The sequence below is a fragment of the Vicia villosa genome, unplaced genomic scaffold (assembly GCF_029867415.1).
Source record: "Vicia villosa cultivar HV-30 ecotype Madison, WI unplaced genomic scaffold, Vvil1.0 ctg.000073F_1_1, whole genome shotgun sequence".
NCBI lineage: Eukaryota > Viridiplantae > Streptophyta > Magnoliopsida > Fabales > Fabaceae > Vicia > Vicia villosa.
Genome location: NW_026704997.1, coordinates 107,109 through 131,394, shown reverse-complemented (window position 1 = coordinate 131,394; position 24,286 = coordinate 107,109). Strand labels below are relative to the sequence as shown.

The window sequence follows — 24,286 nt, the reverse complement described above, 5'->3', positions numbered from 1 at the left end:
ACATTTAATGCAAGGACTCATTTTTTCATCAAATTTATGCTATGTTGTAGCTTACATACAAAGGCATAGCTTACAGTGCTGATATTGTGGAAATATAAGATATTCACATATCATGTTGCAGCAAATTTTGACAAAGTTCCACTATATTCAGGAATCACATTGCCTTATTTCATTATAAATAGAGGCCTTGGCATATGAATCTATGCATCAGAAAAACATAAGTTGAAAGAGAAAAATGCCTATGTGTTGTAATAAGTGAGAAAAATAAAAGCTTTTGATAATGAGAGAAAAAAATAGAGTGTTGAGTAAATCCTAAGAGTGTGAAAAATACACACCAAGGTGGTTATCTTCTCTTAGCTTCTATATTTTCATGGTAGAAATGCATTGGAACACTGAAATAAGTTCAAATTAAAAATAAAAATAAGTTCAAATTTTAAACCTCGGAATCATTTAAACCCAACTCATTGGCAAATAGGGTGACTCGGTGATGATGTGATTTGACGTGTAATAGATGTGTTCGAATTTTGAAATCCAGACTGCACAAAGGATATTTTAAGGTTTTATAGGGGTGGTTGTTCACGACTAAAAGTGGAAAAAGCAGTGCTCCAAATATTCTTGAAAACTTGCCATTTCACAGTGAAAACGTTCGTCTAGCCAGCTCTACAATTGTTAGCTTCTATATTTTCACGGTAAAGATGCATTGGAATGCAAAAAACGGACAAGCAAATGTGCATCCAAACATACTATAAATATGTTGGTGAATGAGAAACATTGGGTTTATGAGAAGTTACAAAACAATTCATAAAGAATGGGATCCCAAGTTTGCACATACGTTGTTTTATCAGGCCGAAGCAATGCTACAAACACCTCTTTTAGATTCAATGCAACAAGATACTATTACTTGGAGGTCACATTGGAAGGTATATGTTTACGATTGAGTTTGCCTATAATTTAATTTATTTTTTTTGTAAATAATGTAATAGATGCATCTAATTTACACTTGGAGAGCCGTTGTCTTTAGTTTGGAACTTGAAAGCCTCTCCCTTTTAAAAAAAATGTTTTAATGATGCTAAGAAAATTTGATCCTAATGTTAAATATACATGTTTGGAAGTAACAGCCTATCAACTGTTTTTATTTTTCTTGTTAGAAGTTGGCTAGGATTAGTTGTGTAAGTTTGTTTGTTAAATAATAACTTCCCCTCGATCTCCATATATAGAGTTTGTTTGTTAAATAATGCTATTGAGATATAGAGAAAACAAGAGTTGTCAAATTAGATTTTTAGCCATATATCTTGATTATTGATGGTATAATGGATTTACTTTTTACTGCTGTCCTACAAATGCTCAAGTAAAGCATACTATGTGGTGCATGATGATGTGGAGCATATGAAAGAGCCATAACTTGAAGTTTTGGGAGAATATTAAAGAGGATGCTAAAATGATATAAGATCGCATTGCAGTGGCAATGGATAAATCTTGAAGTTGCATCACACTTTTCACGCCCTGTGGTGTGTTGAAGTGTAGCGTGAATACAAAGTTTTCTGACAATAAGATGGGCATTGATGTGTTTGAAGAATCATAATGGTAACTTTGTACTAAAACTCTTATGCACCTTTGTTAAGAGTGAAAGAAGGTGAAGCATTTGGGTCACTAACGAGCTAGCTAATGGACTGCAGATGTGAGATTTGATATCCCCAATTTACCATTTTGAGTCGAAGCTTGTTTTAAACCAAGTAGTCATCCTAACTATACACAAGTTTGAAACGATTCTTCATAGAGTTTACTCAAAATTTAAAATCAATTTTCTGGGTTTACATCATGTGCAAGGTCAGCAACCATAGAAACACTGACTGAAAACCACCCTCCCCTCCAGAGTCTCTATAAGCATCAACAAAAGTCACCAGCAAGACTTCTTCTGATTAACATGAAGCAAAATAAAGGAATAGAAATATCAGAATTTTTAGTAAGAAAAGAAGTTCATAAGGTTTTTATTGTATTTGAAATAAATGTGTCATACCCGCCGCAACTTAGCCTCTTCTTGACTATCAATGTAAGCAAGCAACTCTTCTTGCCTCATTAACGCTTCGTAGAGAGCCTATTGCACAATCCAGAAAGTTTAAATGTAAGAGAATCATTCATGTATGGAACAAATGAAAACAATTCAACATGAAGCGAATGGCTGATCAGAAATACAAATCTAAAACAACTTAAAACTTCTTACACATATTAAGTATTAGTTGAAGATCAGCTTGATCACAAATAAATACATTCATCTATTAACCAACATGTCAGATAAACCAGCTTTGGTGGCTGAAAATAATTAACAAGCAAACATAACATTTATTTTTCTCTTCATTTATTTGGTCTTTTAACTTTTATCAAATATCTTCCATGCTTTGTGAAATATTTTCTTCATATTAATGGTAACTTAAACCAGACAGTAAAAAGAATAGAACATTGGTTGCTTTTCAATATATGAGCTTATTATATTCATAGAGCAGTTGGCTACTACGACCTTCTGCCATACTATCCAAACCACTCACCACATATTGAAATTGAACAATAAAAAATGAAAATTGCTCTAAAGTGATTCACCATGACTGCAGTTTCTTATAAATATAATGTAGAACAAAATTAAAGCATCCTACCTTTTTAGTTGCAATTAGCTCTGCTTCCAAACCATCCACCCGGCAGACAGCAGCATTTAGTAATTCTGCTTTCTGCCAAGGCATCTCAGATGGCTTAGACTTTAGCATGTCAACCTTCTCTTCGAGCTCAGTTAACCTTTTCATCATGGAGGATAAGACACTCGTCTTTGTATGTTCGGGAGTTGGGGACTTGTTTGTTGTATCAAGAGTTAGCTCTGAAGTACTCTTATTGAATGATACTGATGGAAGTTTCTTTGTGACACGACATGCAAGTGAATGGAAGAAAGTAAACATAGTCAAAAAGAAAAATGACAGAGCTATCCAAATCCGAGCTTGAATATTTTCTGGTGGCTTTGAAGTGTCAGGAAGGGGAGGTGTTCCTGTAATGGAAACATATTTCCAGAGCAAAATTAATAATTAAAATCAAGATACCAAGCAAGGCGCCAAAATTATGCCAAAAGCTTAAGTTTTTAGGAGCAGGTGGACTTGTTTATATTTAAAATCAGCCCTGAGCTCAAATAGTAGCCTTTTGTGCTTAAAGCACAAAAGTCATGTCAAGGATCAACTGCTCCAAGAAGTTAAACTTTCAATTGCATGCCCTGGGTAGGTTTGTTTTTAAAGTCAAGAAGCTCAGTACAGCAGGTATATAATAAACCATTTTCATCAGTTACCTTATCATGTTTTTAAAATTGTTGAAAATAAAACTCAAATTTTAAAAACAAAAAATATATAGTGTTAGTCTATTAGACAAGGCAGTGGATTCCTATTTGTGGCAATAGTGTATGCTGCACAGTCTTTTGACAATAGAATGAGCAATAAAGAAAACCATGTTTATGTCTTCGATAAAACCTATCAAAATATTTGTTAATTTTGATCTAACATTGATTAGTCACGACTCACAAATTCATTATTTAATTGAACAGATTCTTTTATTACGACTTGACATCTCTTGGTAGTGGCATTCATGAATTTACATCAAATGTCCTCCAAAGACTATGGGAATAATAAATTTCTATAGAGCTTTATGACAACCCGACATACAGCACTCACAATTTTGATACTTTTGGTGAATAAGCGCTAGAAAAAAGTATATAACATGAATAATAAGTTAAAGCTGTTAACCTTTGCTACTAGGTGACGTTTGGAGTGATGCTTGTTTCTTCCAGACAGCATCAACAGGTTTGTCTACCATTGGAATGTATTCATCATACCCAGCTAAGTTACCACTAACAGCATAGCTTGACTTTCCAACTACCTTTGACTGAAAGACAACACAAAATGTAAATAACTTAGTGTTTTGGGATAGATTCCGGCTACTAGTCAAGCATTACATTAAAATTTGATCATCCTTGTGAAACCTTTAAACATTGTGCCATTACATTGAATAGACATTAAACACACAAAATAATAGGTGCAAAATGATTTGATAAAATTGTGCCATTCAAACTAATGAACTGGAGGAATGTCCGAAAAAAGTTACAATCAATTAAAATTGTCCCAATTAATAAAACAATGAGTTATCAAAAGACAAGGTCAACACTTACTTCCTCACGAACAGGAGTCAACCTTAGGTTTGAGTAACTCTTAATTGCTTTTGGAGTAGCTATGTCTTCAGCTTCAGACCCCGATTCCGCTGTGGATGTATCACTGCCTTTTACCTGCAAGAAAGAAGTGGCATGATCTATCAAGTCATAAGAAGAAAAGGACACTGAAGAGGCAAATGAATCAAAAAAGGCTTCACTCAGTTCAAGCAAATAATGAAAATCAGACAACAAATTACCATTGGGCTTCGCGGCTTAGCATATGCAATAACCTTCCCCTCACTGTTTAAAACTTTTACCACTTGCCTTGGCCGCTTTGCTTCACCACTGAGAATCATCTGCAAAATGTCCACATACAATTATTTGAATTAGTATATCACCAGATGAACAATCATAAGGCAAATAAGTACTACAGCATATAGCCTAACCTTCATAATTTCAGGGTTATTCCAAGGCCCTTTATCGGATCTGAGGCAACCTCCCTGATCTAAACATGTGCAGCTACCTCCCAAGAATTCTGGCAACTCGCTTTATTAAGTTCACAAAAAATTAGGCTATTTAAAGGATAATGTGAATTGGTTTTTGATAGTGATGAATGAGTGAAAACTATAATACACCACATTGATATAAAAAGGTCAATAGAATAAAAAGGACAACAAGTCTAAAACATGCAGAGAAATAGAAATGTGTAAGACACACATGATGTACCTGGCGTTGATTACTTCAAGCAATTTGCTTTGGTACTTGTTTCCAAGAACCTAAATAATGATTCCAAAGAGACATCAAGCCTAATCACCAGCCTTAATCCATCAAAAAATCGCAAATACGAGGTCTAGACGGCTAAAATATAGCAATTTTACATACATGAATCTTTGAAGTTGTTTTGGGATCAAGAAAAGATTTGACACTGCTCCACAGCATCCTAAACCCAGGGCCAGCATTAATGATAAACATTTGGCATAGAGTCTGTATCATTCATAAAAGAGAACAAAAGTCATTAATCATTGAGATTGAGACCTTATTATAAGTTTATCTTAAAAATTTCCTACAACTAGACCAATAAAATCAGAACAATGAACGTAAGAAAATCAGTGGAACTGAGATTGCTAACCTCCGGGTAATTGTCACCATCAATCTTTTGTAATCGCATAATGAGATCGCGGGCAGCTTTTGAAAAGTTCTTAAGGCCCTAAACACACCAGTATAACATAAATATTTTTGCACGTTACATTAACTCACAAGCAATGCAATGTGGAACAATTAATAGCAACATACCACGCCTTGAACATCTAAGATTGTAGTACTTGAATCTATGTGCCTCTTAGAAGCAATAGAGCAAGCAGGAAACTTTATTGCAAACGATTTCTCAAACTCTCTTACATGGTACTTGACATATCTATCCATTGTTGTAACTTGCATAAGTTTGTTTGGATCCACTTTTCCAAGTCTTTCAATGTAAACAGGCCTTCCCTCCTTATCAACACCATGGTGACCATGGGGATAATACTTAACCACCTCATTTATTTCTTTGAACTCAAATTCCTAATGAAAACAAGACATTTCAAACATACATGAAGCAATAGTAAGAATAAGAACATCAATTAGGACCTGTTTGGATAAACAACAGCTTACTTGAAACTTATAGCACAAGTGCTTATCAAAATAAGGTGCTTATGAATAAGCTATTTTTATAACAAAAGATAAAATAAATTTAAATTGCTTTTATATATATTCTAAGTTGTTTTATAAGTTATTTTGGAGAACTTATATGAAAAATGTCATAAACTGATTTGATAAAATCACCCAAATAAGTCGATCAATGGATCATCTGAGAGGTCGGTCAATCTTGTGTTACATAATTTACCTCCATGATTGTATCAGCACCAAAATCCTTCCTCCATTGTAGCATATCAGCCCACATATGCTTCGCCTTTTCAATATCAAACTTCCTCGCTTTAAGAAATCTGCAAAAGATAGATATAAATCAACCAAAAGAGCACATCTATTAAAACTTCATCAAAGTAAACAACACTAATCAAGCCAGGCTACCTTAACATCATATGATAATCATCATGCTTTTGAGGAAGCAATTCATCGAGGATCAACGATTGTCGAAACGCATCAACAGCCTGAAGCTCCTCGACGTCACGAATATCCTCAATGGAAACAGAACTAACTCTGCCATCACTCTTCGTCCTGCCACCTTTCTTCTTAAGAGAATGTTTAATCTTAGACGAAGCATTGAGAGCTTTCTTCTTAAGAGATCCAATTCTAGTCCTTCTCTCATCCTCAGAGTTCTCAAAATCAGATCTCCTTTCTCTCTTCTCATCACTACCAGAAAAACCCTCAAAACCTAAACCAAAACCAAAACAATATATAAATCAAACCGCAAAGCAAATATCAAGAATGAAACGATAGAAAGATAGAGAAGAGAGAGAGAAAAACTGACATGGAAGAGCGAAACGATCGACGGAGGTGGACATTGTAGTGTAGCATGCAAGGATGATGAATGTGAGAGGAAAGGTAAAAACCCTAAGAAGAAGAGAGGAATGAATGGCGCGTAGAAAGTGAAACGAGAATGGCGCGTGAGGGAAGAGTGGTCTAGAAGGTGAGTGAATAAAAAGAAGAGAATGTTGAGTTGGTGAATCACGAGAAAATGATGGATGGTTTTATTCCGACACTGCACTCTGTTGAGCTCTGATATCACCTGTTACTACTCTTCACTTTTCATAGCACGCCTCATTCGTTACAATTTTAAATGTTTATTTTATATTTTAATTTTAATTTTAATTTTAATATAAATAAATATAATTGCCGGTTAAAAACGGGAAAGCTACTAGTCGTTGACCGACACGTGGCGGCGGTTGCTTCTTTTTAACTTTATCTTTATTATTTTTTTTTTATTTCTTGGAAAAAGGAAAAGGAAGCAGCCAATAGGGAACGGGTTAACTATTTGGTCAGGTCTTCTATGGTCTACTCGTACTGCCTTGTGAATGTGATCGCTAATCTTACTCCTTTTGACTACATTAAATAAGATATTCCTTCCTTCAATTATTTTAGTTTTAAAATAAATGTTCTTTAAAATTTTAACACACATATTAACAATGATAATAAAGTTGTGGAAACACTTGATTTTTATTAAATTAATAATATTATTAATGTCTTGAAAGATGTCTATACAATATTGATAAAAGATGATTATGCAATTTTTTATTATAAATTATTTTAGAAAAAAATTGTACTTTAGTATAAATATAAGCGGCTTTATCATAATTAATGACATTTTTATTATATTCTTTAATATTTATTATTCTCTCTCAGTTATATAAATTTATTTTTTATATGTTATTAATGAATGACAATTTTAAAAAAATCTTCATAATTTCTCATTTTCATACAACAATTATTATTTTTTTAATATATGCAAAAAATACAAAATAACTTATAATGAAAAACGGAATTATAATGAAAAACGGAAGTAGTATTAAAATATGTAAATAAATGATCTCGCAACTATGGATCGGGTCTTATAAAGTATTTTATACTCGTTTAACTTAATTATTAAAATTATAATCAAGACATTACATATCGTGTTAAATATAAGAGAAATTATGAATTAAATTATATTAAAAATAAGAAATAATATTACTTAAAACAATATATTTATAATGAAAACCATCTATTAAATATGAGAAATTAGCAAATATGAAAGGGAGAGAGAAACTTGAGAGATGGTGACAGTGTTTTAAAAACAGAATTGAACCAGACATTTAAATCGGAAACTAGAGGTGTCATCATTATTATTTGATTACTAAATGGGTATGTTACTAAACTACTGAGAGCCGACCAAAATCGATAAAAATCAATGAATCGGCAATTTTTAAAAAAAAAACTAAAGGGTTAAATGCTTTTTATTTTCCTCATACAAAATGACGCTGTTATGATAATTTAAAAAAATAAGTGAAATATAAATATAAATAGATTGTATTCAAAACTTATTTGAAACAACTTTTCCATTTTAACTTTAAATTTATTAGACACTACACATATTTTGTCGTTCAATTTATGCTACAATTAGACTTAGTTCAAAAATTATTTGAATTTGTATTTTGTATTATTTTGTTGTATAATATTATATTTAAAATTTGAATTTAAAGAATGAACTTGTAAAATCATGATATTTTGAAATTTGGTAGGTTTAGTAATTTTTTTAAAGATCGAGTTATTCAGTTCGATCGATTTAATAACTATATAGTTTTATTATATAAATCAGTTTATTTAACTGAGTTATCCGATTTAATCTGATTTAGTCATTCGGTTCGACTCGTTTAATAACTATATAGTTTTATTATAGAAATCGATTTATTCAACTAAGTTATTCAATTTAATCTGATTTAGTCATTTGATTTTACCTGTGACCCAATAATTCAACCAATAAATCAGTTACCCACCCTCATTTATTTAATGATCGATCTGATTTTTAAAATATTGATAGGATATATATATATATATATATATATATATATATATATATATATATATATATATATATATATATATATATATATATATATAGGGAATGTATCAAGTAGGAGGGTTTTTAAATAAGAGATAAGAGGATTCAATGCTAACCTTTAGATTAATCAAGAGAGAGAAATAATAATTATAATAATATTTTAATAAATAATTTAATTCTCTCTCTTGATTAATCCAATGATTAGCATTAAATCCTCTTATCTCTTATTTAAAAATTCCTCCTACTTGATACATTCCATATATATATATATATATATATATATATATATATATATATATATATATATATATATATATATATATATAGTGTGTGTGTGTGACTTATCCTTACAAAATTAAATTAGAGTTTGCCTAACTTATCCTTACAAAACCGGCTTGTAAGGTGAGGGTGTCACTCTGTATAAACTCTTTTGAGGCTCTATCTCCCATCAATGTAGTATTTGGGATCTTCCCAATATATGTGGTTCTGATTCCATCTTGAATGCTATCTTTTAAGCGTAACTGAATTCAAATCTCTGACATTTTTTAACAGTGTATTTTGAAGGTTATTTAAAATCTCTAAAATTTATTTCTGTTTTAAATGCGTCTAGATTTGAAAATACGAAATTAAGGGTTATTTTTTAAATTTTCATAAGATACGTAAGTAACATATATGTGTCTTTGTAACACCCCTGTTTTCGATTAATTTCTCTAAAGTGATTTATTTGTATTATGCACATTTTATTTAGTTATTATGTGTTTAATTAAATAAATAAGTGTTGGACGGTGTATGGTTAATATTGTGGAAACTCTCCCTCAAATGTGAATCCACAATTCCCCCCTTCAAGTGGAAGATGTCTCTTCCACATACATTTGTATCGCCGTTAACACATTTTAATGAGATACCTCATATTCTTCTCATTGAACCGTGCTTGCAGAAACGTGTCCAGAGCAAAATATTATGGTAACGGTTCGAGATGGAGTCCAAGGCAGTGATGAGTGGTACTTGGATTCTAGTTATTCAATACACATGATATGTAGAAAGAATTAGTTTGTCAAAATGAGTCAAGCCACAAAGAATAAAATAAAATTTGTGGATGATGGTCATTCCTTGATCAAATATGTGCTACACATTCCTAGAATTAAATGTAATCTCTTGAGTATTGGTCAATTGCTTGAGAAGGATTACAGGATTCGCATGGAAAACAAGATTTTGCACGTTTTTGACCGAAACGAGATTTTAGTCCTTAAAGCTCCTATGGTTTCCAATAGGACTTTCAAGATAGAGTTGAAATTGATGAAGCATAGGTGTCTTGCTATAACAGCAATTCGAGAAGAGTGGTTGTGGCATTACCATTTTGGACATCTCAATTTTTTAGACCTTGACGTGTTACATAGGAACAGTATGTTAATCGGGTTACCAAGAATCAATGTTCCAACTGATACGTGTGAAGAGTGTGTGCAAGGGAAGCAACACAAGGGTAGCTTCAACAAAGATGAGGGTCATAGGACCAAATGTCACCTTGAGGTGGTGTATTCCGACGTCTGTGGTCCGATGCAAGTCGACTCGTATGGTGACAATAGATATTTTGTCATATTTATCGATGATTTTAGTAGGAAGATATGGACATACCTAATCAAGAAGAAGGATGAGGTATTTGATGTGTTCAAGAAGTTCAAGTCTATATGGTTGAGTGGCAAAGTGGTCACAAAATCAAAATTCTCAAAACGGATGGTGGAGGTGAATATACCTCAAATGAGTTTGGGAACTATTGTGATGAGGAGGGTATAGTGCGTGAGAATGTGCCACCTTATACGCCTCAGCAAAATAGTGTTGCTGAGAGGTAAAATCGTTCGATAATGAATATGGTCCGTAGCATGTTGAAGGGTAAATGCTTGCCGAAGGAATCGTGGGGTGAAGTCGTCTCTATAACCACCTATTTGTTGAATAGGTGCCCTACAAAGAAGTTAGACAAAGTGGCTCGAGGAGATTTGTTAGCAAAACAATCGAGGGAGGGTCGAGCGAGGAGCATTCTTATTTTTGGGATTTTCCGTTGGAGCAACACATCTTTGTGGGAGACACACCACTTGTAACACCCTTCTAAACCCCGCGGCAATTTAATTAAATAAATCAGAGTAACATGCACAAGGGCGTCACAGTTCATAATAAAATAAACATCATCAGTCATATGTCATGCATTCACTGAAGAAACATCTTAACATAAATCATACACAAATATCTCATGCTTACACAGCGGAATTAATCATCAAACTAGCATCGCACCATCAATGCTATAATCCTCAAAATAATTTAAACAAAATAGAGTTATTGTCATAAACTTAAAAACAACGTTCCCCAGTGTTACATCTATCAGAGCATGACACCCGATGCTAACTGACACATTGACTCATGAGCTAATCCTCACCGAGTCGAAGCCGCTATCCTCAATCTGAAAAATATAGTGTAAGGGTGAGTCTCATTCGCAATTAACAAATATTATTGCATTATAAATAACAACACATCAATAGTTATATTATCCACCCAATCCATCTATATTCAGATAATCCATCATCACACAAAACACACATCACCAATCATAACAATGAAGTACATTCAGTCATGTTATCAAATTCATGCATATGAATGCAACTGACTCTATGCATGTGGTACCAAACATCATCAATGGGAATAACCCACCGACCGATCTAACATCATCCAGATATGGCCCTGCCAGCACAAATTCCACACAGTGGGAATCTTGCCCTTCACTGAATCCTCTCATCATTAGGATTCAGCCCTCCTCAAATGGTTATGAATGCATGCAAACATATATACAACATACTTTCATCATCATCATCATTCTATGAGTAACATCATCCTATACTCATTTCATCATCATCATCATCATCATCATTATTAAAGCATGTTTATATATACATTAACATCATCCAATATAATTCAAATCATCATCACCATCATTACAGAACATACATGTATTACACTAATCATCATCATCAAAGTAAGAATATACAGGTATTCACATCTTCCAAAACAAGTCAATCATCATTATATAATTCTCAACAATCATCACATAATCATGTTTTCAAACACATCTTATATTGTCACATCTCATCATATATGTCAACAATATATCACCCATCAAACGAACAAAGTATTCACATCATACTCTTATCATCACATGAAATATCTCATGAGCTCCATTATACAATCAAACAAATCATCATACAAATCATGTTTAAAACATAGCATGTATTGTCATATCTCATCATATATATGTACAATACATCATTCATCAAGCAATAAATTCATAATTCAAAATTAATTGAAAGCTACACCTAATTTTATCATTTAAACTCATAGGTTATCTCATAAGGTTCATCATACTCGAAACGACACTAAAAACGGAGTTACGGATCAAAAGTTACGCATCATTGAACTTTCGAAGAAAATCACAAAACAAAATTTTTACACACAGAAGCCATACGAGTATGGCACCTCCCATACGCGTATCACCCAAAGTCATATGCATTTCAGTCATCCCATACACGTATCAACGAACTAATTTTCCACTGAGAATTTCCATACGAGTATCAACACGCCCATACGCGTATGGCCTCATCCCATACGCGTATCAACAATTCCATACGCAAAACACCAGTATTTCTCCAAAAATATGCAATTTCACACCAGTCCGTTTTCCACTCGTTTTCACTCATATCAGGCTATGATTTTAAGTCTAAAACACCATCTTTTCACACATTAACATATGGTATTCATCCAATTTCATCAAGTGAACCTATAAGATAGGGAAACTCACGAGTGAACCTAGAAAAATTGATAGATGGTTTGCATTGAAGATTGTGGATGAGCAGATGACAGGATGACCTCATTAGATCTTATCTTTCTGCCGTGTATTGTTATAGACAAGCTAATTGTATATATTTTATTTGAAGAGTTAATTTGTGTATGATTTTAATTCTTGTCATTTTCCGCTTATGCATGTTTCTTTTACTATTTTTGGCATCACTACATATTATTCTAGACGTGTATGTACGAGGTGTTACATTAGAGAGAATGCACCAGGATTTATAGAGGTTCGTATGATCTTATGCCCCACTCATCTCTCTAAGAATTTCTTCTTGAGATTTCCACTAAAATAATATCTTTGAGCTTTTGATAGGTTATATCCAAGAACCTTCTTACAATCAATTAAGAGATTTTACACAAGTTGATACCTCAAACCAAACAGGAGCTAAGCCCATGAACCAAGAGCGATATTTTAACTAGTTGATCTCAAAAACCAAACAACAGTTTTAACAAGCTAACCTCAATAACCAAATAGAGATTTTTCAGGTTTATCTCTAGAACCAAACATGAAAATATTCAAGATAATCGTACTCTTGAAGAACAACTAAGCACAACAATAATACAAATGCTTCCTCACGAGTATTTTCAATCCCAATGCACAAAGGAAACTTTTAGTGAAAGAAAATAAGAGAGAGAGAGAGAGAGAGAGAGAGAGAGAGAGAGAGAGAGAGAGAGAGAGAGAGAGAGAGAGAATAAGAATAGGATAGTAAAAGTAAACAATTTGGTTTATTTTGGAATGATGAGAAACCTCATTTATATAAGAAAAAATTTGGTAAAAAAGTAAATGATCCATGGGCCAAATTAAATGATATGATTGAATATTTGGTTAAGTATGTTTTCAGTCCCTATAAATATCTCAAAATTCATTTTTAGTCCCTATTAAGAAAATGACACATTTTGGTCTCCGTAAAATTATTATGCATGTAGTTTTAGTCCCTACTCTTAAACCGATGTGCATTTTTGAATGATCATTTTACAAACATGTTTAGAACGTTATAAAAAGTTCCTAAATAAAAGAAGTCAAATTTTGATTTATAAGTCGAGATTTGCATTACTTTTATCATTATCTTTTAAAATTTTAAAAATTTATATTTAATTCTTCTCATTATAAAAAATTCTATAATTTGATAAGGAAATATTTTATAATATTCTAAACATGTATGCAAAAAAATATTTAAACATTTAAAATTTTAAGGGTAATTAAACAGTTATCAAAATTTTAAAAAATAGCAGGGACTAAAACTGCATGCATAAAATTTTAATAGGGACTAAAATATGTCATTTTTTTAATAGAGACAAAATAAAATTGAAATATTTATAGGGACCAAAAACATATTTAACTCTTGGTTATTTGATCTAATAATCGATTATGGCACTCCAAAAGGCGGCTACCCTGATCCAAAAATAGGAATCCCCCAATGACTATATGTTTTAATTTATTAGAAGTGTTTCTAATCGATTAGGAAGTCATCTTCCTAGTTCTAATCATTAAGGCCAAGCCCTTAATCAATTAGACAGAGTTAAAACTTTTCCAATTAATTATAAATACTTTTTAATCAATCCCACTCAAGATATTTAAGCCTTGTGATTTTTCTTTGTAACTTATAATTTACTCTTATAATTTTACTATACTCTGTTCACTCAGACACTACGCTAAGCGTACAATCTATAACACTCTAATTTTCCCAACTATCTATGAATGTATATTCATCTTACAATCCATTAAATATCATTTTAGTTAAATTTTAGGGTTGAATATGTATGTAGTCCCTATAAATAATCCAAAATTTGGTTTTAGTCCCTTTAAAAATTTCCTTCAAAGAATGACAACCCTAAAGTTTTTCGTCCACGCCCCATGTTACACCACATCACTTAAGATCAACATCATACCGGAATTTCAAACCTCCCTAAATTCCTTTGAATATGGTGAAGTGTTTTTCTCATTCATCAAAACCTCTTGGCTATGTTGGTCTCACTGCTGGACTCACCAAATAAACTACAACGACATTCCTGCAAATGATGTGTTGATGAATTGAAAGTTACAAAAAATAAAGAATTTGTGCAAATAACATGTTGAAACGAGCAACCATGAAAATGCTTAGAAGTTGTTTGCTGAAATTCCAGAGAAGAATGTCGCCACATGGAATGTAGTGCCATCGTGAGTTGTGCATTACTTGATAGAAATATCTCATAGCTTCCCTTTTTGCTAAGTTCTTGTCAACACTCAACTTTTCTAGTTATGAATTAAAGAACATTATATTAGAAACCATATAGAAAAAGCTTGGTTGCAGAATTTTGAAATGTGGATTGCACCAGGCCTTAAGTTGTACCTTACCATATATTATATATTTCATGAACAAGTGGAGCATACATAGGGTACCATATATTGTGTCTGAAATATTCTACAGGCTCCTCCTATAACAATAAGCAATGGCAAAATGTTATCATATGAGGAATGGTAGTCTGATATAATTTCAACTATAGTCACATAATTCGTTGGTATATACGAAGAACCGTGAATTGGTTCATGAGTACCGGTTCACGGTACTTTTACGAATTAGTACGTTAAAATTCACATAGACGTACCAGAAAAAATTTAAGTGATAAATGTAAGACTCCACCAACTCAAAGCTTTTCTGTAAGCTGTATTGGAATGGAGAGCCCTTCTAATTCATTACCATGCAAGTTCTATTGAACACAAAACTGCAAGTGTTTTTATAGATGACTTAGATTTTGAAACTAAACAAAGCACCGCGATGTGGGACTTACATGTATGATACTGTCTGAATATGTATTTTCTGTTAGCCACATTTCCTATTCTTTAACCATATTTTACTACATAATAATTATTTTATAATTAAATAAATTAGGAATTGATTTTTTTAATTAAATAAATTGAGAACTTATTCTAATTAAATTAATTTTTTATTCATAGCGTACCGATTATTCTATTTAAATGTTCCGCGAATTCAAATAGCATACCGACTCTATATTCCCCTCGCGTACCTAATTCTTTGAGTTGCGAATCGCGTATCCGAATTCGTACCACGTACCGAAGCGAATTATGGATTATGTGACTATGATTTCAACTACTACAACTAACCATAATTCCAACTAGAGCTATGCTATGCTTACACTCTATTTCTTCACACCGTAACATACACCATAAATATTAACAAAAACAAATTTTTTTTACACAGAAATCAAGACAAGATAAATAATTAAATAATAGCATGTAAGCATCGTAAGTATAATTATACGGTGTTAGTGTCAAAAATAGTGTCAATTTATCATTTCTCTTCCTGCTACTATAGTATTTATCTTTTCAACAACAACCAAATCAACAAGACTGATTTTATTCATATAAGAAATTAGTTGAAAAGAGAGTGAATCAACACCTATATTCTATTTATGATATCAAAATTTGCTTCCAAATCCTAGATAACATTCAAAACACCACATCTTAATTTCATAAAGAAATTGCAATTTCAATTGTTCTGTTCATCATAAAAGAGAAAGGAAAAGCAGAGTCAAACAACATATAAAAAATCAAAACATAACACATGGAAAAAGGAATAATACCTAATAACGGATGGATATAGAAGCAAGGCTGTTAGAATGACAATGCTATGTTAGTAATTTATATGACAAGATGCATCTAATGACATCTAATCATAAATAGAAAAATATAATAGGATTTCATTTAGATGCATCAGTCTGTAATGAGATGAGATTTATACAACTCCATTGGCCGCATAGCTGATGGCATTTGTGAAGGTAAATTATACAACTCCATTCCATGTTGTATGTCACTGCTCCTTTATCTTATGATGAATTTTTCAATTAAAGCATTCATCATAAAAAGGACAACATTATTAATGCAACTTGCACTTATATAAATCAAGGAGCTAAAAGTGGTGGTGATTTGGAGTTTGCTCAAGGAAATAATCAGGCACTAGAGATGTTGGAGTTGTTTTTCATACTTCCTACAAAGCTTTTGAAACTTCTATTAAAGAAAAATTTGACAAAGTGTGCAAGGAGTCACTACAACCACAAAGGAAATACAATAACACATTGTTCACATAAGCTTTGGTGACATTAAAATCACTTTATGTCACTGATTATTCATCTGTTTTAATTTTCACACCCTATTTTTACTAATTTTGCCCCTGGTTTTGTCTAAAAATCAGCTATATTGTTGGGGGAGTACAAAAAAAATAGGGGTTGAGCCCGGGCATGTGCCCGGACTCGCTGGGCCTTGGAACCGCCCCTGTGTGAATGTAAGTAGAAACCAAGAAACCATAGCATTATAATAAGTTGTTGTTGGTTCAGGCATTTCTTCGAACAATTTGCGAGCTTTTTTTTTAGCATGCTGACTATCATCTAAATGGTGCACTCCAACTCTTCGTTCTATTTATCCAACCTATAATACAACAAGTAGTGTCAGTTTCAACAACCCAAAAAATATTTTTGCAAATTTTCTCTTAAACAAATATGCAATATAGATGCTTTAGGAAATTTAAGGTATTGTCAGTGTTAAGATAGATATTGGAAATTTTCATACGCGTTTGAGTCTTATAGAGAGTTTTTTTCTTCATGTGAATTCACAACATGGTGAAGGAGAGGAGGAAAAACAAGAAGAAAATCACTATATTTAGGGAGGTTTTTAACCCCTGCAATCTACTGCATTTTTGTAATCAAGAAAAATATTGACTTTAATGTCGTGGCGTGCCACGTCAGCTTGTATTAGACCAAAGAGACTAAAATTGTGGACGAAAAAACTTTAAGAGAACTATTCTTTATAAAAAATATTTTTATGGACTAAAATCGCCTTTAAGATTATTTATAGGGACAATAAACGTATTTAACCCTAAATTTTTATATGTAATTGTGTTAGTCATTATTTTGATATTTTTTGTTTATATTTGATTGATAATAATAATGCGCATAGTCATATTCTAAGTGATTCTAAAATGTTATATTTTAATTTTTTATTTTATAAATAATTACCCCAATGTATTATTATAGTGACTAATTTTCTCATGTTCATATTTTCTTTAGTGTGATAATTATATAAAAATGACTGTGCTTTAGTAAGTAATAGTAAGTGTTTAGGTTATATTTAATTATTCAATTTATTTTAAATAAAATAATTAATTGTATTTTAATATTTACATTTTAGTGATAATTTTTTAGTTAAAAAAAGAGCAGGAGTTGTTGAAATGAGATGTTTTAAGTAAGAGAAAAACTTGCATGAATACGAACATAAATCATGAGTGTTAGGAACAACCAATGAGAAAAAAGAAAAATTTAAATTTATTTAAAATTTAATTTCTTTTTTAATTAGATTCATGGGGTGGTTGTGATTGAGTAGGAGAGAGAAACAAATATTTCTTATTTTTTAATTAATAAAAAATTATGATTGGTTGTTTGTATAACCACCTGTTATGTTTGTGCTCATGCAAATATTTTTCTTTTAAGTAAAGAGAAAGGTAAGAAAGAAGGAAGAGTAAATGTGTCAATCACAATTGAGATAAGCCCATTTAGAAGACAAAGTCAAAATTACTAACAAATCTAATAAGTAATAAGAGTTATGTTGCGGTACTGTAGCCACTCTAAAAAAACACACACAGCTGCCGAGTTAAGATAAAAGGGGAAGAATTTTACTTTTGTGCTAAACAACTAAGCAAAACACTTTTTTCGATTCATCTCAAATTTCAATATGAGTTTTCAAAATTTAAGTTAGATATTATTTTATAGTCATTTCAATTTTTACATATTCTCTGACATTTCTAAAAATACAGCTTGAGAATTTCTTTACCCACCTCCTAATCTTCTTAGTCACCTTTGGCGAATTTATCAAAATACCCCTTATTTTGGAAATACATTTTCGAAAACGTACTTTTATTGAAAAAAAAGGTGTTTTCGGAAATGCACTTCCGAAAACACGAAAAAAAAGGTGTTTTCGGAGATGTATTTCCGAAAACACTCCTTTTTGAGTTTTCGGAGATGCATTTCCGAAAACACTCATTTTTGGGAGAGGGGGTGTTTTCGGAGATGCATATCCGAAATATTCCAAGACCAAATTGGTCTTGGAATGTTTCGGATATACACTTGCGAAAGAATTCAATAATTATTAAAAAATTAAAATCAAGGTGAATCAGTACAATTAATAGGTATAAAATCAAAGTGAATCAATAAAATGAAGGTGAATCAATAAAATCAAGGTGAATCAAAATTTCTTAAACAATTTTAAAGTTAAAAATTATTTTACTAACTTATATAAATCAAAAACATCGTAATTTCATCACTAAATTTTGAATTATATAAAATTAAATATAAAATTTATTCATTAAATAAAATTAAGACAAAATCTTTTTTTAATTTTTTTAAACTAAATAAAAAATTATTACTCATTTTTAATTATGAATCAGAATAGAAATATATAAATATATAATCATAATTATTAATTTTGTAAGTGAAATATATAAATATATAATATATAAATATATAATAATTATTATATAAATATATAAATATATAGTAATTATTATAAATTAAAACACTCATTTTTTTAATTTTTATAATTATTATATAAATATATAAATATATAAATATATAATAATTTTTATAAATATATAATAATTATTATAATTATTATATAAATATATAAATTAAAACACTCATTTTTTTTAATTTTTTTATAAATATATAACAATTATTATAAATATATAAATAAAAAATTATAACTTATTTTATAAGTGAAATTATTTTAATTATTTTAATTAAATTTTTTTTTAAATTTTAAAATATGAATCAGGATAGAAATATATAATAACTATTATTCATAACTCATAAATTATATCAAAATATATAATTATTATTATTCATTACTCATAAATTATATCAAATTTATGATATGTGAATTAATTAATATCCTAAAATTAATTTTTGGGATTTTTTTAGATTTTTTTGTTGTTTCGGATATGCATCTCCGAATTAGTCAAAATCCCAATTTCTGGGATTTTTTCGGAAATGCACTTCCGAAGTCTGGAAAAATTTAGAAAAAAAAATTTTCGAAAATGCATTTCCGAAGCGGGGTAAAATGAGGTTTTCGCTGGGGGTGACCCCCATAGGGAGGTGGGTAAAGAAATTTTCATACAGCTTTCCTCCATTGTTGAACTTCATAGTTTTAATCTGCTCTTCTTCATTGTAACTCTGATTTAAGTGGAACTAATGCCAATACGATTATCAAAATATTATCAATATTATCCATCAGTTTATTCTCTAATTTAGGGTAATTTATTTAATCCAAATTTCAAAATTGATCTTTTTAGAATCTATTCCCATATTAAATTTTTAATATCTAACCATAAATTATCAAATTTGACCAATTAGAAGATGATGAGTCAAACAAATGGATGATCCTGGCTAGTGGATAGGGATTCCCATGAGAAACCATCAATTTATTTTGGGCTAGATACGATAATTGTAGCCCTTGAGTGATTAATTAAATATGCATATTTAGAAGTGTAAGGTTAAAAGAGAGAATAGAACGCATGATGGTTTCATCTAGATTACCATACAAGAACGCATTCTTCACATCCATCTGTTCCAGTTCTAGGTCGAACTGTGCCACCATGACAAGCAACATTCGAATGGACATATGCTTCACAACAGGAGAAAACACATCATTGATGTCGACACCTTCTTTTTGAGTGAAACCCCTTGCAACTAACCTTGCATTGTATCTTTTCAACGTCACTCCTTCATATCCTTCCTTGACTTTGAAAATCCATTTACAGCTGACTAACCTTGCCCCAACAGGTTTCTTGATCAGTTCCCAAGTGTGATTATCATGAGGAGAATTCATCTCATCATTCATGGCCTTCAGCCATTTAGTCTTATTTCGACTCCTTATAACTTCCTCATAGTCTCTAGGTTCTTCGCCTAGAACCTCACTTGCAGAGATTAAGGCATAAGCTATAAGATCTGCATACCCAAGTCTCTAAGGTGGCTTGATGACTCTTCTCGACCTATCTCTCGATAATAGGTAGTCATCGACCGTTTCCTCAACTTCCCCAGCATCTTCTGCGACTGGAATATGCAATTCAGCATTAACTTGCTCCACCTCAATAGGAATCTCTACCTATTCCAGCTCTTCTGCACTTCGACCATCATCATCACCAGTTTTCTTGAAAGCCATCTCAGCTTCATTGAAAACTACATATCATCTGGTTATACACCTCCTGTGACCTGGCTCTAGGCACCATAGCCTATAAGCTTTGACTCCTCCAGGGTATCCCATGAACATGCATTTAAGAGCTCTAGGTTTGACCTTGTCTTGCCTAATGTGAGCATAGACTATGCAGCCAAATACTCTCAGTTTGTCGAGATCTAGTGGATGTCCCGACCAGACTTCTTCAGGTGTCTTCATATCTAACATTGTCGAAGGACATCTGTTTATTAGATATGTTGCTGTCGAAACAGCCTCAGCCCAAAACACCTTCTTTAATCCAGCACTAGTCAACATGCATCTGACTCTCTCCAAAATAGTTTGATTAAACCTTTCAACCAAACCATTTTGTTGTGGAGTACCTACAGTAGTTCTATGCCTTGCAATATCAGAGGAAGCACAAAAACCGTCGAACGCCTCATGGCAAAATTCAAGGCCATTATCGGTTCTCAACCTCTTGACCTTCCTGTCAGTCTGATTTTCAACCAGAGTCTTCCAACTTTTGAAATTTTCAAAAGTTTCATCCTTAGTCTTCTGGATGAATACCCATAACTTCCTAGAATAATCATCAACTATGGATAGAAAATATCTTGCTCTTGAATGCGATGGACACCTTGCAGGCCCCCAAAGATCAGCATGGATGTAATCAAGGGATCCATGTGTTCTTTGTTTGCCTTTGTTGAACTTCACTCTGCAAGATTTTCCAAGTACACAGGGTTCACAAAACTTCAGCTTTTTGACTTTGTCTCCACCAAGCAGATTTTGTTTCCCTAATTTGACCAGACCCCTTTCACCGACATGGCCCAATCTCATGTGCCAGATTTCTGTCTTCGACAATGGTTTCGTGGATGCAACATTTGTCGAACCACTTACAACTTCAGCCTCAAGGATATACAAGCCTTGTTTCTTCACACCTCTCAAGACTTCCTTCAACCCCTTCATGACTCTTAGAATACTTTTCTCTCCTTGGAAAACATATCCTTTCTCGTCGAATTCACCAAGAGAAAGCATATTTCTCTTCAAATCAGGAACATACATGACTTCAGTCAACAACCTTATTGACTCATCATGGAGCTTGAATCTCACAGATCCAACACCTGCAATCTTGCAAGCTTTGTTGTTTCCCAGCAGTACTGATCCACCATCTTGATCACATAATTCCTCGAACAAGTCTTTGTTTAGATTCATGTGCCAAGTGAAACCTGAATCCATAATCCACTCCTTCCTAGAATCACTTCTCGAAACCACAAGGATGTCAGATGATTCAAAATCATCTTGAACAATGGCTGCATTGCCATTATCCTTACCTCCATGATCTTTCAGTCGTTTAGGGCACACCTTTCTTGTGTGACCCTCCTTCTTACAATGATAGCATCGAATGCCAGATGCTTCGCCACTGTAAGACTTTGACTGGCTTTTGCCCTTCTTCTTGTCGAACTTACCCTCCTTTCGCAAGAATTTTCCTTTAAAGGCCAAACCTTCACCAACAGTCGAAGGTTTATGCTCCTTTCGTTCGTTCAAGTCCTTAGAATACAGGGCTGATTGAACTTCTTCAAAGGTCAGAGACTCCCTTCCATACAGGAGAGTTTCTTTGAAGTGAGCATGTGTTTGAGGCAAAGCGCACAATAGTAACAACGCTTGATCTTCATCATCGATCTTCACATCAATATTTTCAAGATCAAAAATCAGTTTGTTGAACATATCCTACTGCTCAACCAACACTTTGTCTTCAATCATCTTGAATGAATACAAAGCTTGCTTCAGGTAGAGTCGATTTACCAGCGATTTGGTCATGTACAAACTTTCTAGTTTCACCCATAATCCTCATGCCGTCGTCTCCTTTGATACCTGCCAGAGAACCTTATCACCAAGGCTCAACAAAATTGCGATGTGTACTTTCTCTATCATAGTCGTCTTCTCCGCTGTCGTTAATTCAGCATTCATGGCTGCCTTTCCCTTCAACGCTTCCAAGCAACCCTGCTGAACCAGTAGGGCTTTCATCTTCAAGCGCCACAAACCGAAATCATTCACTCTGGTGAACTTTTCAATCTCATACTTTGTTGAAGGCATCTTCTCCATGCTCACCGCACCAATTTGTTGTGAATTTAATGCTAAGAACAAAGTATAAAACAAGGGATGAATAAAGAACCAGGAAGAAGAAGAACACAATAATTGATTATAACTGCTATTCTTTTACTTTCTATTAGAAAACAAGATTACAAGTTTACAAGAATAACAAATAACCTCTCTAATCCTAAATTAGGATTTGCCGTGTGCAATGATGAGAGACTAGTATGCTATTTATAATAAAACCTAACATACTAACTAATGGTCTTTTTCCACGAGGCTCATTACACAAGTCAACTTAATAAACAAGCTAACTTAACAAATTAGGGTTTAAACACTAAAACCTAATTTAACATGCTAACAACCCTAGCATCTTCGACACAAGCATGTGAACAACCTTCGACTTCATGCTTAATCCTGTCGAACCAGGAAGCTACCCTTCGACCATACTAGAGTTCGATCCAATATCTCACAGTAAGAAAGATGATTATAACCGTCTCCAATGAGTGTCACGTCTTGTGCGGTGGGCCGTTGGATGGGCCAACGTTTCAGGGCCGACCCAACATATGTTGAGGCCTTTATTGCCTTACCCGAAGGTCGAGGCTGCAACGGTTGAGTTGGAGCGGTGTCTTGCTCCAATACAAGACTGTTTCGTGAAATAGCATATGTTCGTCAACTTAAATGAGCGCGGGATTGGATTAGACCTCCAAATTGAGCCGGTCGTATCGAGCCGTTTGACTAACCCAAAATATTGTGAACAATAGTATCTTTCAATTCTTTACTTACTCTATTGAGTGTTAGAATCTTTGCATGTATCATTAGCATTAACGAAGGAAGTTTGCTAATTAACTCATCACCTTTAAGAATCAATCATTTTGATCTAACTCAAATAACCGGTTCAAATCAAATTTATTTTCACCCATTAATAGAATTATTTCCAAATTTTAACAGCAAAATTAAACACGAAATCACACATTCACAAAAATAATCACTATATTAAAAAGTGAAGCAATGATTTTTCTGTTATTATATTATAAACAGAATCTAGATTTGTCCTCACTCCCTTGAAGGTGTATCAAAGAAAAAGACAGTATGCTCTATAACCTCATAAATTTCATCATTAAGATGGCCAATTTCGAGATTGTCATCAAGTTTACCACCAAAATACAACACCATACTCTCTAGCTCAAGATGTTGACCTATTGGGGCCCGAATTCACACGACCCACACAGAACCTTTATAATTTTATTTTCTTTCTTTTTGTGGGCAAGTGCAGGACACATGCAAAGTTGTATCCACTCCCACATATTTATAACACGTTTACGTATTAATTCAATCAACCACAAAAGAAAATCAGTAGATGCATTATCATTGGCTGAAACATACACGT

General features: G+C 32.6%; 1 protein-coding gene across 1 annotated transcript; it reads right to left on the bottom strand.

Annotated features, from left to right (window-relative positions):
- Positions 1-1,484: 1,484 nt before the first annotated feature.
- Positions 1,485-6,913, bottom strand: LOC131623510 (phosphatidylinositol/phosphatidylcholine transfer protein SFH8-like). The gene is made up of 14 exons (XM_058894520.1): positions 6,639-6,913; positions 6,239-6,542; positions 6,054-6,153; positions 5,465-5,731; positions 5,301-5,378; positions 5,054-5,155; positions 4,898-4,947; positions 4,618-4,717; positions 4,429-4,527; positions 4,193-4,306; positions 3,771-3,909; positions 2,649-3,028; positions 2,018-2,095; positions 1,485-1,915 (listed from the first exon to the last, which is right to left on the bottom strand). The coding sequence occupies exons 1-14, from the start codon at positions 6,670-6,672 to the stop codon at positions 1,898-1,900; spliced, it is 1,863 nt and encodes a 620-aa protein (XP_058750503.1). The 5' UTR covers positions 6,673-6,913; the 3' UTR covers positions 1,485-1,897.
- Positions 6,914-24,286: the final 17,373 nt, after the last annotated feature.